This window comes from Oryza sativa, chromosome 5 (genome assembly GCF_034140825.1).
Source record: "Oryza sativa Japonica Group chromosome 5, ASM3414082v1".
Classification (NCBI taxonomy): domain Eukaryota; kingdom Viridiplantae; phylum Streptophyta; class Magnoliopsida; order Poales; family Poaceae; genus Oryza; species Oryza sativa.
Genome location: NC_089039.1, coordinates 3,076,183 through 3,093,332, shown reverse-complemented (window position 1 = coordinate 3,093,332; position 17,150 = coordinate 3,076,183). Strand labels below are relative to the sequence as shown.

The 17,150-nt window shown below is 44.7% G+C and overlaps 3 protein-coding genes across 4 annotated transcripts; 1 reads left to right on the top strand and 2 right to left on the bottom strand.

Moving 5' to 3' along the window:
• The first annotated feature begins 306 nt into the window (after window positions 1–306).
• On the top strand, window positions 307–5,154 carry LOC4337839 (triacylglycerol lipase OBL1). Its single transcript, XM_015782228.3, has 4 exons — window positions 307–770; window positions 1,794–2,092; window positions 3,621–3,654; window positions 3,951–5,154. The coding sequence occupies exons 1-4, from the start codon at window positions 407–409 to the stop codon at window positions 4,844–4,846; spliced, it is 1,593 nt and encodes a 530-aa protein (XP_015637714.1). The 5' UTR covers window positions 307–406; the 3' UTR covers window positions 4,847–5,154.
• Window positions 5,155–7,173: 2,019 nt separating this feature from the next.
• LOC4337838 (factor of DNA methylation 1) lies at window positions 7,174–11,946 on the bottom strand. Of its 2 annotated transcripts, XR_001545902.3 has the most exons (8): window positions 11,770–11,946; window positions 9,961–10,832; window positions 9,630–9,811; window positions 9,108–9,197; window positions 8,728–9,015; window positions 8,406–8,627; window positions 7,487–7,769; window positions 7,174–7,394 (listed from the first exon to the last, which is right to left on the bottom strand). XR_001545902.3 is itself a non-coding variant. In XM_015783368.3 (7 exons), the coding sequence occupies exons 2-7, from the start codon at window positions 10,802–10,804 to the stop codon at window positions 7,542–7,544; spliced, it is 1,854 nt and encodes a 617-aa protein (XP_015638854.1). In that variant the 5' UTR covers window positions 10,805–10,832; window positions 11,770–11,946; the 3' UTR covers window positions 7,174–7,541. The 2 variants fall into 2 exon arrangements, 1 of the variants encoding a protein (XP_015638854.1); XM_015783368.3 differs by having other exon boundaries at window positions 7,174–7,769.
• An 824-nt stretch (window positions 11,947–12,770) lies between these two features.
• LOC107277097 (probable ubiquitin-conjugating enzyme E2 23) lies at window positions 12,771–16,948 on the bottom strand. The gene is made up of 3 exons (XM_026025569.2): window positions 14,622–16,948; window positions 14,364–14,439; window positions 12,771–13,675 (listed from the first exon to the last, which is right to left on the bottom strand). Exons 1-3 carry the CDS (start codon window positions 16,932–16,934, stop codon window positions 12,927–12,929), a joined length of 3,138 nt encoding a protein of 1,045 aa, XP_025881354.1. The 5' UTR covers window positions 16,935–16,948; the 3' UTR covers window positions 12,771–12,926.
• Window positions 16,949–17,150: the final 202 nt, after the last annotated feature.

The window sequence follows — 17,150 nt, the reverse complement described above, 5'->3', positions numbered from 1 at the left end:
TCCCTCTGTACCAAAATAACTCAATCTAAAATGAGATGTGGTTCATCCTAGTGTTTAAATTCGTTGGTTTAGGATAAATCATTCTAGGTTAAAGTATTTTAGGGCCGAGGGAGTAAACCCTAGCCAACCAACTCTCTGGCACTCTGACATATTGGCTGTCTAACCATTCAATCAATCCAAAACATGCATCATCCCAGCCAACCCTGGCTCCATCACCGACCCGGCCCAACCCGACCCGCGGCCCAACCCAGCCCGGCCTACCATTCACCGGAGCTCTATAAATACCATCTTTCTCCCAAGTGTATAACACACCGTGCCTTGAGCTCTTCTCACTAGCTATAGCTAGATCACTACTAGCTATAGCAGCTAGCTTATTACCACTGGTGGCCGGCGGCGATCACCGGAGATGACGATGGCCGGCGGTGGCAGTGCGGCGGCGGCGAATGCGAAGAAGAAGAAGAAGATGGGGGAGGAGAAGCTGATCATAATGTCGGAGAAGGTGAGGTTCATCGACATCCTGTCGCTGCTGCTCCTCCGGCGGCCGATCACCAGCTACCACTTCGTGGACGCCGGCGACGCGACCGCCGCCGCCGCCGGCGAGCTGGGCAGCACGCCGGGGGAGTGGCTGGTCGCCCTCACCGAGATAATCCAGAAGGCGCTCGCCGCCGCATACTACCCGGCCAAGTACCTCGGCGCCGCCGTCGAGTTCTTCCTCAACTTCGTCTCCCTCAACGGCGGCGTCATCGGCATCCTCTGGAACATCGTCCGATGTACGTGCGTCGCCGTCGATCGCCGCCGGTGATCTATCCATCGATCGGTTTTGTTTAATCAGTTCATGCATGCACGCATTATTTGCACTGCATATGTATCACACATGCATGCATAAATTAACGTCCATACTATATAATTAGTTATTCATTTTTCATCGTGGTTAATTATATACTTCATTCCAACGTACATAAATGCATGGATATATGCCACAATAAATATGAATTGATACATATCATGGACCGAAATGGCCAAATGGGTAATTGAATTAAGTGCAAATGTACACATGTAAAAAATGCTTAATTTTTCATAATTTGACTTGTGAAAACGTAATTTTATATATACGTAAATTTATTACCAACGGAGGAAGTACAAATTCATGAACGCCAAGATGGACGTAATTAACTTTATTACACGTATGGATCGAGGAGAAAATTAACACAGATGATTATTGCTGAATATGCATGCTGCTGTGAAAGAGTTGACGTAAAATGTGGCACGTGAGGTAAGTCTGCCTACAAATTAAAAGGATGAGGACCTCTCTCTCCCTCTCTCGTGTGTGTGTGTGTGTGTGTGTGTGTGTCAGACTGTCAGTGTGTGAGTTGTTGTTCTATTTATGATCCACTTCAAAGGTTTTTATGATACTTTGTATAAACTAATTAATGCCATGTTAACATAATAATTTCTTACTAATTAACTAAAACTATAAGGAAGCTGACAGAAAGCATAATATATTTTTGTCTTATCTTCCAGTTTTGGATCACCAGGTTTATTTTCTTGTTAAGCTAACAACAACTTGAACATTGTTTTTCTTTTTCCAAAGGAAGCACAACTTGAATAAGTTCAATTATATACTACTATCACCTACCAATTGCAAGAAGCTTCTAACCAAACAGTTGAATCAAATTATCAATCACAATTTGCTCATCAGTTAAATTAATATTGGAAGCATGCATGCATGACTAAATAATTCAAACAAACCAATTAATTAAACGTGTGTAATTAATTAACTAAGTAATCGGCAGTTAAACTGGTGATCCCACTGAACCGGGAGGCGCCAAACTTCCGGTCCATGATCGCCATGATCGACGGGAGGACGGAGCTGAAGCCGATGAAGCCGGCCGCCACCGCCGGAGTCGAGGACGACGACTTGGAGAGCGGCGGGTGCGCCGCCGCCGGCGTGCCGCTCATCCGGCGGCACCTCGTCGACAGCGAGCACCTCCTCGCCGAACAGTACAGCATCTCCGAGGTCACCGTCATGGCCTCCAAGATCGCCTATGAGAACGCCGCCTACATCGAGAACGTCGTCAACAATGTCTGGAAGGTATATATATATACTCCCTCCGTCCGTCCCTTAATATAAAGGATCTTAACATTTTGCTTATACTATTTGGCCACTCGTCTTATTAAAAAAATTGTGTAAATATAAAAAACGAAAAATTATGCTTAAAGTACTTTGGATAATAAAGTAAGTCACAAATAAAATAAGTAATAATTTTAAATTTTTTTAAATAAGAAGAATGGTCAAACAGTACAAGCAAAATATCAAAATCCCTTATATTATGAAAAGGAGGGAGTACATACTTATACTCATACAGACGCACACTCACTTTTATTAACTCGCACGCTTTTAATTATCTATGTGTATATATATATGAACATCTATGATGGACTGAACCTATATATGTTTTTGATATTGAAGAAGTTAACGGACACGTTGCCTTAATTTGTTTCTTAATTTTCTTAAAACTTAGTCACAAAATGTTCTTGAATGATTTGCTCGATTTGATTTTAAAAGTTAGCAATGCCGGCCGATCGTCCAAAATATTTCAGATCTAGCCACTTTAATGAGCGTGGCCAACCAAAAGCATATTATTATTCTGCATATACAGTATTCACATAAAAATAAAAAAAATACTCTCTCCGTATTTTAATGTACGACGCCGTTGACCTTTTGACCAACATTTGACCATTCGTTTTATTCAAAAAATTTGTATAAATATAAAAATATTTATGTCATGCTTAAAGAACATTCGATGATGAATCAAATCACAATAAAATAAATGATAATTACATAAATTTTTTGAATAAGACAAATGGTCAAACGTTGAATAAAAAATCAATGATGTCATTAATTAAAATATGGAGGTAGTATATGATCTTCAAAACAGTTGTGAAATAATTTGTTGTGCAGAACTGCACGATCGACGATGGTAACAAAGAGTCAAGGACACATTGTGAATTATTTTGGGACAAGTACACATGTTATACTCCATTCATGTGCTTGTGATGGAGATTGATCATGCATGTTCATGGATTTTAGCTAATGTACATATGTGTGACACAAGTAGTACTTCCGTTTTTTTTCCGACAATGAAACATATATACTCCTACGTAATTTGTATCTTCATCAAAAGGGAGAATACACAAATGCTCAGTGTGCACAAGTAATTAATTGGTTATAAATACATATTTATGATACAAAAGTTTATTTGCTCATCTTAAAAGAAAATAGTTAATATATAAGGTGGGGACAAATATACTTTGGCCTTAAAATAAAATGCATTAAATTAAACCTAGCCCACACCTAATATGTCAATTCATATCTATTCTTCATTTTATATTTATGATCCTGTTTTGTGCTGGAACAGATCGATTTCTTTTTGTGTGCATGTGTGCGAGCATGCTGGAATTAATAGATTTGTTCCACCCAAAAATTAATTATTAATCACTTTGCTGCAAGATTTATAAACTTCTGTTGATATTTCAAGGAATTTTAATTATTTGTTTTAAGAACTGATGAGCACTGAATCTGACTGGTGTTTAATTTGGAATATGAATGTATCATGCAGTTTAATTTCGTGGGCTTCTACAGCTGCTGGAACAGTAAGTTAATTATTCCTCCATGCTCAATTAATTCAATGCATCAATAATTTCGTCACGAAATTGCTTACATATTCACCTGAAAATTACTATCAAAAATTAAATTGAAATTACTAACCAATAAAACAGCAACTAATTCGATCATCAAAGACCAGAGATGTAAACCATTTTAAAAAAAAGAACAATTACTACTCTAGCATCGTCCAAATTCATATAGATGTCAATGAATCTAAACACGTATATGTGAAACGGAGGAAGTACTAATTTGGTCGTCGCCGGCAATGGCGGGCGTGGTGCAGAGTTCATCGGGTCGGAGACGACGCAGGCGTTCGTGATGACGGAGCGCGCCACGGACGCGGCGGCGATCGTGGTGGCGTTCCGTGGCACGGAGCCGTTCAACATGCAGGACTGGTCCACCGACGTCAACCTCTCCTGGCTCGGCATGGCCGCCATGGGCCACGTCCATGTCGGCTTCCTCAAGGCGCTCGGCCTCCAGGAGGTGGACGCCAAGGACGCCGCCCGCGCCTTCCCGCGAGAGCCCCCCGCCGCCGCCGCCCTCGTCGGCAGGTCCTTCGCTTACTACAAGCTCCGCGACGTGCTCCGCGACCAGCTCAGGCGCCACCCCAACGCCCGCGTCGTCGTCACGGGCCACAGCCTCGGCGGCGCGCTCGCCGCCGCGTTCCCGGCGCTCCTCGCGTTCCACGGCGAGGCCGACGTCGTGTCCCGCATCGCCGCTGTCCACACCTACGGCCAGCCCCGCGTCGGCGACGCCACGTTCGCCGGCTTCCTCGCCGCCAACGCGGCGACCCCGGTCGCGTTCCAGCGCGTGGTCTACCGGTACGACATCGTGCCGAGGGTGCCGTTCGACGTGCCGCCGGTGGCGGACTTCAGGCACGGCGGGACGTGCGTGTACTACGACGGGTGGTACGCCGGGAGGACGCTCGCCGCCGGCGAGGACGCACCGAACAAGAACTACTTCAACCCCAAGTACATCGTGTCCATGTACGGCAACGCGTGGGGTGACCTGTTCAAGGCCATGTTCTTGTGGGCGAAAGAGGGGAAGGACTACCGGGAGGGCCCCGTGTCCATCGTCTACCGCGCCGCCGGCCTCCTCTTCCCCGGCCTCGCCTCCCATAGCCCTCGTGACTATGTCAATGCCATCCGCCTCGGCCACGTCGCGCCTAAGGAAGCTTAGTCTCTCTACTATTATAAAAGCAGAGTCGTCCTCCTTATATCCCCTCCTCTCACAAAACGAGGCAGAAAAACAAAAGTCCCAAAAATTCTACCAGCGAAGTGTTGGGTTGGGTTCGTGTCCAAGTAAGCTTAGTGAGGTGAGGTGAGAGGTTGAGCCGGGGAAGAAGATGATGAACAATTAAGTTTTTATTTGTATTTTATTTTTGCTCTATTTTGTTTTATATTTTTGTGTTTGTATGTTATTTCTATTATGTGTATCTTGGAAAAAAATGTAAAAATAATCTGCAAAATTAAGCAGCTTAATTATCATATGGTCGTCTGCCTCATTATGTTTGGCTGAACTAATCGAATCAAAACACACTGAATTTTCTCCTATTCCTGGAAGACTACCACATTACGTTACCGTTTCAATTTGGTCAAAGGTCTACTTTTTTCGATCTCAACATAGATGGACAAAGGTTAGTTGCTAAAATGAATGTACTACAGAAACGAGGGGACAAAGCAGACAGAGTAGCACAGAAACCAATATGTACTATGTTTCATATTATAAGTTGTTTAATTCTTTTTTAATACTTTTTATAGAAAAAATTAGCAACATCTACATCAACAAATTAGTTTCACTAAAGCTAAATTTTAATATTTTTTTTGATACTAAGTTTGTTCTGTGTTGAAAATGGTTATATATTTTTATAAGTTTGGTTAAACTTAAAAATTTTGATTAGGAAAAAAGTCAAAACGACTTATAATATGAAACGGATGGTGTACCTATTAGAGTATGTTCAATACGCTGATCCAGCAGGTTCCAAGATATTTCAGGCCATCCTATCCTTACATGAAGAGAAGATAAGTGAGGAGAGAGAACGAAGAGAGTGACAAATCCAGCGTCGGGACAAAAGTTAGTACCCAAAGACATGTGAAAAACGAGGGCGATAAAGTAGTAGACGGAACCAATCAATCAAGGGTTACCCATCAATCAAAGAGGGCATGAAGCTATTATGGATCCATTTTTTCTGTTGCAGTACTTACTAACTTGATGCTGATTGTCTCCTGACTTCCCAGCTGGAGGCCTGGAGTAGTACACATTTGTTTGCCTTACTCATATATGCTCTCAAGGGTGACCGACGTTTTTGGGTGGGTGCTCTCTTGCTTTCTATGCATCATATGATCAACATCATGTTCCTCTCTAGCGAGTCCTGATCAAATCTTTAATATTTGCATGAATTCCAGTTTGATTTCTGTAATATTTGCATGCATGAATACTCGATGCATTTCCCCTTTATTGCCTCATTTGTTTCCTAACAAAAGATGGTGCATTCAGAGTTTTACCTACAGCTAGCACAGCGATCTTTCAGATGATTAGAAAAATATCCCCAGCTTTAGCACCAGCAGATGCACATAGCCAATAAATATGGTATATACTCCCTCCGGTTTTTAGTTGTTGACGCTATCGATTTATAGACGTATGTTTGACCATTCGTCTTATTAAAAATATTTTAGTAAATATATAAAATTATAAGACATATGTATAATAACTTTAATGATAAATCAAATCATAACAAAATAAATAATATTATATAAGTTTTTCAATAAGATAAAATGGCTAAATGTATGTCTAAAGGTTAACCAGAGGCCTAAACGTAAAATTACAACTCAGGGTACTATTCACGAAGGGCGGTGGCCAAATTATTACGCGCGAACTGGATGGCTTTTTCGCAAAATCGCCAACCCGCGCACTATTGCTATCCTACGTGGCACCCCTCCTCGTTCGCCCCATGCGCACGGCTTAATAATTCCCCGATTTGTTTGTCTTGCTCATAAGGAATGGATGTTCTCTTGCTTTCCATGCATCATCATCAAACATCATGTTCCGCTTCACGAACTTCAGTTTAATTTTTGTACTATTTGCATGCTTGAATACTCATTGCATTTCCCTTTTATTGTCTCTTTTTTTTCCCTAAGAAAAGATGGTGCATTCAGAGTTTTACCTACAGCTAGCACAGTGATCTTTCAGATGACGAGAAAAATACCCCAGCCTTAGCACCTGGAGATGCATTTAGCCAATACGTGTGATATGTACTCTGTCCGGTTTTTAGTTTTCGACGCTGTTGATTTTTTTTACATGTATATGACCATTCGTTTTATTCGAAAAAAAATGTGCAAATATATAAAAACATAGTCAGGCTTACAGATACTTTGATGATAAATTAAATCACAACAGAATAAATAATATTAGGTGTTCTTTTTAATATGATGAATGATCAAATATATGTCTGAAAGTCGAACATTAAAAACCGGAGGGAGTACATATCAGGTGAAAATGCATCACAATTTAGAACATGTCGGTCCATCTCAGCTGTAGTAGATATTAGGTCAGCCCAGACTGGCCATAAATTAAGTTTGGCAAGTAGAATACACAGACTATCAGTCACATAACCAGTCAAATGGACATAAAAGCACAGAGGCCCATAATACTAGTAGTCATAAGTTCAGAGGGCTGCAAAATATATCTCCAGCTAATATCCAGTAACAAACTTCACTGTCTCAAAGCCCTAGCTCCAAAATATATGTAGTACTGCATTAGGTTCATGTATATATATGCAGTACTGCATTTGGTTCATGTATATATATGTGTGTTCCATACCATATCCATTGAGGTCAAAGGTAGGTTGATGAAGAACCAAGTGGCGGCCAAGCCATCAGCGCCTTCTCTTGGTCGCCTTGTACAGCTTGATAACTTGCTGAATCACCTCCCTCGTGCCCGCCTTCCGCCCCTCCTCGTAGTTCCATAGCTCCAGGAATGGATCCCTGCCACCAATGCTATGCATGTCGAGCTCGAACAGAGCATTTGTCACCGCATCATAGACTTCTTGACCGTACTCCTCTTTCAGTTGTTGGAGCTTCTCGTCATCCTCCCTGATTACTTTCTGGAAATACATGTTTACCATTAGTGATTTTTAGATGATAGAAGCTTTATTGAACTCCGACTACATCAAGGGTGATACAACCGTACTAAAAACACTCCCAGTCTCTGCATAGCTAAGATGCGCACAGCCAATAGGTGAAGGATATGAAACATACATATAGATCCTTCGGTCATCCCAGCAAAAAAGATAGATAGATAGATATCTACAAATCTACACCATCGATCAAGTATAGATAGATAGATAGATAGATATCTACAAATCTACACTATCTATCTATCTATCTATAAGAGAAGAGAGAAATTCTTCAAAGATTTGATTTTCTACAAATCTACACCATCGATCAAGTATAGTTGCAGGGGGAACATGAAACAGAAAAGTTGGTAAAGTCACTGAGCCGCATACGAGTAAATGACGAAGATTGGTAACTAAGAATAATAGGATCATTGTATATGTGGTGTAAGTATTAAACTCTGAGTTCATGTATCAGGTCATACTCATACCGATTCTCTGACTAGCAATTTTAGATTTCCAGTAAAAGGATCGTCCTGAGTAGATTGCAAGGTTTGAAATTCTGTACGGCACTAGATATTTCAATTATTAACTACCAGGGCTAAAATAGCAAAGAGAAATTCTCACCGACTCTTTTCCATTGACCCAAACAGACTTAAAAGGATGCCATTCCGGATCTTTGATTTCATTTTGCCACTTCGAACAAAGAACAGAACTTTCAACTTCTGCAAAATCTTCTGAAAATCTTCGCCTGCAGGCATCCGAAAATACTTTCAAGTCAAGCTCACCAATCCTCTTGATGCCTATCTGTGCTTGGCTCCTTATGTCAGAAGGCAATCTCTGTAGAGACTGCAATTAAACAGAACCAAAAAGAGTTACAAACATGCATTCTCATGGAAAACAAGTACACTTACTTGAACCATACAGTATTCCATAGAAAGTAACATACATCTATCACCAATTTTCGAGCTTCCTGCAGCTCATCCTTGCTCCTTTTTTCCTTCAGAATTAGAGTCTGGTTCATGTTGTCCATATAATTCATATCTTCAATCTTTTCTTCCAGCTCATTTGTCAGCGCCTCTATCGTTTTCTCTAAATCTGAATCTTCAGTGCCTTGCGTGTGCTTTGTCACTTGCAATTTGCCTTTCAGATGGGCTATTTCTAATTCAAGTTTCTGCTTCCTGTCCAATTGTTCATGCAACCTCATATTACTGTTCAAAGTAGCTTCTTTCTCCCTCTGCAGTTTCCACACAATCAAAAAAAGGATCACAAAACCTGTACAGTTAAAAAAAAAACAGTGCTTAAAAATATCAAAGAACAGAAACTGACATTGTGTTCTTCCACAAGCCTCAGCACATTGCCATCAGCTTTCTGCTGCTCCAATTCTGCCAGCCTAAGATGATCAGCTTTCTTTGCATTCTATAAAGCAAAAGACACAATTATATCATGTATGGTGTATGTATATTTTCATATAAAAGTGGTTTAGTGGCATTCTCCTTTTCCACTGCAACTATGTTACCAGCCAAGGAAGGCTGCCCAAATTGCATTATGTATGTCAATCAAAACATTCAAAAAAAATTTCTACATGATATCTGAGAACAAAAGATAGAACATGGTGTCTTTGACTGAGGGAGGTTAAGAAAAAAATCATTTTGATGGAACAATAATCAAAGTTATGAATGCTAAACAAAAGCTGTAGATAATATAAATGATTCGGCAAAAAAAACACATATGAAATCAAAAAAACTGTAGTTCTGTTAGCCAAAGAAAACTACAAATTTTATAACTTAAATGATGTTATACAATTCTTATTGGTTGATCAATATGATACGTAGAGAAGAAATGACTCACCTTTTGCATCAGCACCTCAAGGTTTCTTTTGTCAGAATCAGCCTGTGCAGTCAACTCTTCAAGTCTTTTGCAATTTGCATCAAGCTCATGCATCATAGATTGGAGATTCAGACGTAGCTTCTGGTTCTCATCAACTGTCCTTTGTGCTTGTTCATAAGCAAGTTGTTGCATCTTCTGGATTTCTAGTGATTTTGAAATTTAAAAGATAACTTAGTATTCAATATAACCTAAAGAACATTGCTCAATATAAAGAGAACAGAGACCATCACATGCAAACATTTACTAAACAACATATCTTACACAAATTTGAAGGAGATAGGCACATGCACACCTGTATTGCATGACTTGAGCATATTTTCCCTGCTCTCCATCATTTTGCCAAGCGACAGATATCTCTCATCATACACACTCTGAAGTTTCTCCAAGTGTATTTCCTTCTCTTTAACTTGACAAGCTAAACTGGCCATAAGCTTGTCAGTTTTAACTGTTCCTTCATTCTCAACATCACTCACTGTTTTCAGGTCACCATTTCTTTTCAGATGCTCACCAATTGGCCCCGAGGAATTGTAATCATCAGCCCTTGCGATCCATCCAAAAGGCTCTGGCCCTCCACGCCCTGAATCCAGCCAAGCCTTTTTACCACACCCCTTCTTCTCAAATTCACTTTCAAATTGCAATGCATTCCTAAAACTACTCCAGTCCTTCCCAAACTCAATAATAGCGTTGCCCGAAGGTCTACCTTTACTGTATACAGAATACACCTTCGATGGATGATAACACGAGAAATGCTCCTTCAGCCGGTTTGCACTTTTTCCAACATACTCAGCAGGCATATTGACTATGATACCCATCCAGGGCCAAACAAACAGATCGTTCTTGCTATGTTGAGGAGGCTGTGACAGTGGCCTAGACGATTCCGCGGTATCATCTTTCAAATGCAATGCAAGGGCTCGATGGTTAGCCTTCTCTTTCGCTGGCCGATCATCCGCAGATCCTACAGCCAAGGCATGCTGCAGTAAACCATGTGCATTGTAGTCATTCTTTTCATCTGAACAAAAGGGACACTGGTACATATTCTTATCGTTCATCACTTTTATATCTCCTGCTTCCAAAAGCGCATAAGTGTCACTGCCATAAGCTTCAAGCTCAGGATCCTCATCAGAGGTATGCTCCATCAGAGAACAGCAGGGCAAATCAACAACCCTGGGAGAAATAAACAAGTGAACATGAATTGGGTGTGCTCAACATAGTACAGAATGCTGAAGCTGCAGTACATATGTGAGCAATGGTCAATACTAGAAAAATGTCAGCGTAAAAACAACAGTATAACTTACAAGAGTGACTAAATACATATGTTTCAGATGGTGAGTAAGCTCATCTCATACTCCCTACAAACCGCCTGTCCTCTTGCAGAGAACAAACAGGACATAGTGCAAACTACAAAACATGAAACAACACGACAATCTGTACTCAATGCACAACGATGGGGTTAGCAATGTGTTTCGCAAACAGCCCGTCACATCATCCCATCATTGGTTTCTATCAACAAGGTTTAACGACTGAAATTGAGCTCTATATTAAACCTCATACATGCCAGGTGTGCATGAGGATTTGGAGTATATAGAAACAGTAACAAGGTACCTAAAAAGTTACTGCATTCCAGAAACACACCCAACACCGATACTCTCCATTTGTTCATAATTTGCAAAGCCTCCTCTAATCCATAACTTTATCTTTCTTTCAGGCACTAATTGGATTAATTAGCAAAATCTATTAAATTAAACTTTGACTAAAATTTTGCGTCATACCCGGTCAAAATTCCTCTAATCGTAAGAAGCAAGAACTAAGCCATCCAAAAAGAAAAAAAAAGAAATTTGTGGTCATCAACCCATGATTAATTGCGAAAGCCAGTAAATAAACCCCAAAAAAAAAAACAAGAAACGATTTTTCGACGCTATCCAGACTGCAGCGCACACCGCAACCACCGATCCACAACACGGAAAAGAAGAAAGAAGCAACCATCGATCTTGTTGGGAGGAGAAAGGAAATGGAAAAAGTAAAAGTTGGGGTACTATTCGAGGGTTTTTGGTTGAGAGGAAGGAAACAAACCGAGGGCTTTTTTTTCCCAATGCATTCTCACCTGGAGCAGGAGGAGGAGGAGGGGAGGGAGCGAGGTGGTGGTGGTTCTTGTTCTTGCGTGGGAGATTATTCTTCGCGATGGTCTCTTCTTGGCATCGCTAGCTAGCTAGGTAGGAAGCCCTAGGGAGGAGGAGGAAGGCAAGCAGGCACTGTGAACAAGATGAGGCGGAAGAGAGATGAAGGGGAAGATGTAGAAGCACCCAACTTGATAAATGAAGCAATCAAATCAAGCTGCTGCCCAGTGCCCACTACCACTAGAGTATCGGGGGAAAATACACAGTGCAAGCGCGCGCGCACATATATATATATATATATATATATATATATATATATATATATATATATATATATATATATATATATATATATATATATATATATATATATATATAGACACACACAAGGGAACTTGCAAACTATCGCTAGATTAAAAAATGGACATTCGAGATTCGTCCACGTCACTATAAGTTAAAATTTAACTCCCAGACATCTATTTCTCGATTCAATGGTAGTTTCCAAGTTTCCAATGCATTTATGATTTGCATTACATATTTTCCCGAAGCGCATTATCTGATTTTATCTGCTCTATTTCTCTCAAAATATAAAACATATAATTGGATATTTTGGTTCGTAGTGTACCATCCGATTTATTTTTATATTTTTGGTGGAGAAAGGAGTTAGATTTACTAAGATATTCCCTTTGTCCATTAAAATCAAACCTACTCCATCCGTCCCATAATATAAGGGATTTTTAGTTTTTGTTTATAACGTTTGACCACTCGTTTTATTCAAAAAAATTTTAAAATTATTTTTTTTTACTTACTTTATTATCTACAGTACTTTAAACACAACTTTTCGTTTTTTATATTTGTAAAATAAATTTGAATAAGACGAGTGGTCGAACGTTTTAATAAAAAACTCAAAATCCCTTATATCGTGGGACGGAGGGAGTAGTATTTAATATTGATATATTTTAGTATTATATGTATATAAACAATCCCATTAAAATCGAATCTGGTATCTAATATTGATATATTTTATATGTATCTAAACAATCACATTGCAGTAACTCTTTGGCCCGACAAATATTACAAAATCGACTAATTAACCCATCATCAAAACATAAACATACTACTACTACTAATCCCAAAAAAAAGCTTAATCTGAAGCATCAGCGCTAGCAGCGCTGTCATCAATGGCGGTGAGAGAGCACTGTCCGAGCTCGCCGTCGCCGAACCGCTCACACCCCTCGACGCCGATCTCCGCGAACGCCGCCGCGAGCACCGGCACGACGTTGCGCAGCGCGAGCCTGAACCCCGCCGAGCACGTCCTCTCGCCGCCGCCGCCGTCTCCCCCGTCTCCGGCGACGCGCGTTCCCCGCAGGTACGACTCGCAGGCGGCGAGCACGTGGGCGCCGCGGCGGCGGAAGTGTGCCCCGACGACGCCCTCGAAGCCCCGCGGCGGGCGGCGGAGGAGGTGGAGCGCGCTCCGGAGCGTGAGCAGGCAGGCGTTCTCGGCGTAGGAGGCGGCGTTCCGGCGGCCCCCCGGCGTGCCGGCGTAGGCGTCGTAGCCGGCCTCGTTGTAGTAGGGGTCGGCGGTGAGGACGAGGCCCTGGATGGAGACGAGCACCTGGAGCAGCGTCGACCTCGCCGGCGACCACACCTCGACGCCCTCGCCGTCGAACGTGTTGAGGAGGCTGAGGCAGACGGTGCCCGAGGGGTAGAGGTTGGGGTTCACGCGGAGGCCGAACGAGTGGTAGTACACCTCCGGCGGCGCCGCCGGGTAGGTCGCCGGGAGGTGGAGGTCGAAGAGGAAGAGGCCGTCGTGGTACGGCGAGCCGGCGGCGCCCACCATCGCTGCCCGGAGCAAGTCCATCCGGTCTTCGAACGCGCGCACATATATAGTCCCTGCATTGCATAAATGTACACGAGTGCACGGTTTATGATCTCAGATTATAAGTTGTTTTGAATTTGGTTGAAAAGGTAATTACATTTTCATCTAGAGAAAAATATATAATTAAAAAATATTTAATTATTGATTTAATGAAAACTAATTTGGTGTTGTATATATATATTACTATATTTATCTTTAAATTTGGTTAAAGATGAAGTTGTTTAACTTTGGTTAAAGTAAAAACGATTTACAGTTAGAAATGAATGGAGTATTAGTTATATGGTCTTTACGACGAGATTTTCTATTAAACTTATGAAATTCTTTGACCATGGATGATTAAATGCTTGTAGTTTTAAAAGAGAAGTTTTGAAAAGTATATGGTACATATAGATTCGTCTTAAAAATACTATCATGGTATCAAAAATAGGTTATGTTTAGAATATTTTTTAAGTACTGTCTGATTTGTTTTCGACAAGATTTGATCAACTTTTAAAACTTTTGATCATCAATATTTTTCCAAATTCTTAGCTTAAAACCAAATTTGTCTTAAAACTACTATCATGATATCGTAATTAGGTTATGTTTATAAATTCTTTTGTAGTAATAACAGGTTGATGATTAAAATTATAAATATTTGACTAAACTTAACTTTAACATCAAAATTCAACTAAAATTTATAAAATGGTCAACTAGAAAGTGTACCTGGTAAGTTATCGTTGCCCAATATCTGCCATTCTTTTTGGACTCTCTTTACCCATTTGTTTCCATGAGCAGCACCCTGTTTTTCATGTGCAACGTCCAAATCAAACCAAATATAAATTTACACCAAAACAAAATAAAATTAAAACAAAACAGTAAAACATACTGTGTGGCTGACACTTACAAATAGCCAAAAAAAAAAAGAGAGATCACTTCAATAAAAAAAATGTAATCCAAAGAATTAGTACAAGAATTAATTACCTCTAGCTTGCAATCCAGGAAATGGTGATCAGGCGGGCACTGCACGACGTCGAAGTGCGCGACGCCGAGCGAATCATCCTCCACCTTCTCCTTCCATCCGCCGTCGCTGGCGGAGTCACCGCCATCGCCGTCACCGTCGCCGTCGCCGCCACCTGCGTCGCTGCTGCTTGGCAGAGCAGCAGCATCCGGAGCAGGAGCAGCTGCGTCCTCGCCGGCGACGCCATTGACAGCAACAGCAGCAGGAACAGCAGGAGCAGGCTCGACGTTGACATCGCCACCGGCGGTGGGTCCAGCCGGCGGCGGCGCTTCGGCGTTGCCCGTGGCCGTGGCCGCCGCCGCCGAGATTGACGACGACGATGAGACGGTTACCAGGTAGCTCTTACCTAGGGCCACGAGCTGGGACGCCGCGTCGAACACCTTCCGGACGGCAGCGCTGACACGGACGATCAACGTCGGCGATGGTGCAGGGGCGGCGGCGGCAGGTCCGGCAGTGTTCCCGGCGGCTCCGGCGTTGGCGACATTGTTGTTATTGTTACCGGCGGCAGGTGGTGGTGGTGGTGGTGGAGGTGGAGGAGGAGGTTGCGCTAGTGCTGCGGCCGCGCGGTCGCGTCCCTCCGCCAGCCATGGCCCGACCTCGTGCTCCAGCGCCCAGAAGCTCCGCATGTCGACGCCGCGTACCTCGCTGTGCACCGCCGTTGATGTCTCGCCGTTGCCCCACCGGACTTGGACGTGGCCGTCGCGGACGTCGACGACACGCCCGACCCATGAAAGGTCGGCGGCGGCGGCTTTGGTGCCCTGTGCCGGTGGTGCTGCTCCCTCGCCGGCGGCGTCGGCTGATTCCGGCGGCGGCGGGAGCAGCCGGACGACGACGTCTCCGTAGAACACGTCGTGGCGGGAGTACTTGCGGAGATCGTACGCGCTCGCCACGGTCTCCTCGCCGCCGCCGTCGCCGCCATCGAGCCACGACACGCGCACCGTCTGGTCCTTGGGGTCGACTCTCCTGACGACGCCGACGCGCCTCGCCGCCGCCGTCGTTGCTTCCGCCGCCGCCATGGTGTCGACGACGACGTGCTGGCCCGGGAAGAACTCGTGGTCGTTGAGGATGTCGAACGGCACCAGCTCCAGCGACGGCACGCCGCGCCGCAGCGTGCCGTCCTGCCACAGCACGTCGGCGGTGGTGCGGGTGCCGGAGACGAGCATCACCTTGTCCACGGCGCGCGCCCTGGCGCCCCACCGCGTCGCCCTCAAGTCCCTCTTGTAGAAGAACTTCCTCAGCTGGTTCCTGTACGTGTTCTCCTTCTTCTCCACCGGCGGCGCGGCCGCCGCGGCATCTTGGTTCGTCGTCGCCGCCGCCGGCGACGCTTCCTGTTTGTCATCATCAGTGGGAACACGCGGCTGGCGGCGGCGGCGGCGGTGGCGGGGAGGGGTGGCGATGAAGCAGCGATCGCCGAACGCCCAGGGGCACTCGTCGTCGGAGCAGAAGAGGGTGAGATCGCCGGGGTCCTGGAACGCCGGCGGCGAGGACGCGTTGATGAGGCTCTTGCTGGTGCCGAGCTGCGCCGAGGCGATCCAGTAGACGAGGACGCCGGTCATGGCGACCTTGGCGACGGTGCCCTCGAGGCGGGTGAGCTTCCAGTACCCCCTCAGCCACCGCGCGTCCTTGAAGGCGATCGACGGCGACGCCAGGACGTGGTGGCCGGTGACGCGCTGGCCTGGGTAGAACGCGCCGTTCATCCCGCGGCGGCGGTACGTGTTCGCCGCCACCTTGACCTCGATGACGCGGTCCTGCGCCCGGTCCCCGGTGATCCTGCACGCCGCGCCGTCGTCGAACACCACGTCGACGGCGACGCACACCTCCACGGCGCGGCCGAGCCATTGATCGCCGCCGCCGGAACACACGACGTAGTCGCCGAGGCTGAACTCCGTGACGCGGCGGAGCCCCGACGGCGAGAGCCCGCGCGCCGCGGGCGCCGCCTCGGCGTCGCCGTAGTCGCCGTCGGCGCGGTGCTCGACGAGGTCGACCGCGGTGGACACCGCCGTGACGACGCCGATCTGGCCGGCGGGGTCCGACGCCGACGTGACCTCCATGCCGGGGTGCAGCGAGCTCCGGTCGACGACGACGAGGGCGGCGGCGTCCGTCTTGTCCACGACGGCGCCGTCGACGCACATCACCGTCGTCTTCGGCGCCGTGTACACCACCAGCCCATGGTCGCCGTGCCTCTTCTCGTCGCCTTCCGCCGCCTCGAACCTCACGAGGTCAAGATGGTGAAGCTGCGCCGCCGCCGCCGCCGCCGCCGCCTCGACCCCGGCCATGATCAACTAGCTAGGAGAGTACGATCGATTTGCTATAATTTGACGATTTATAATTCGATTTGATGGCTGCTGATCGAATTGATCTTGTTGGTATCACGAGGGAGACGGGAAAAATCATCGAAATTTATTTATGTGCGGTTGGATTTGTAGTTGGTTCATGTCTCTGACACCGTACGTGTCACGTTCTTGCACGAGAGTATAAGAGTCATTGCTTTC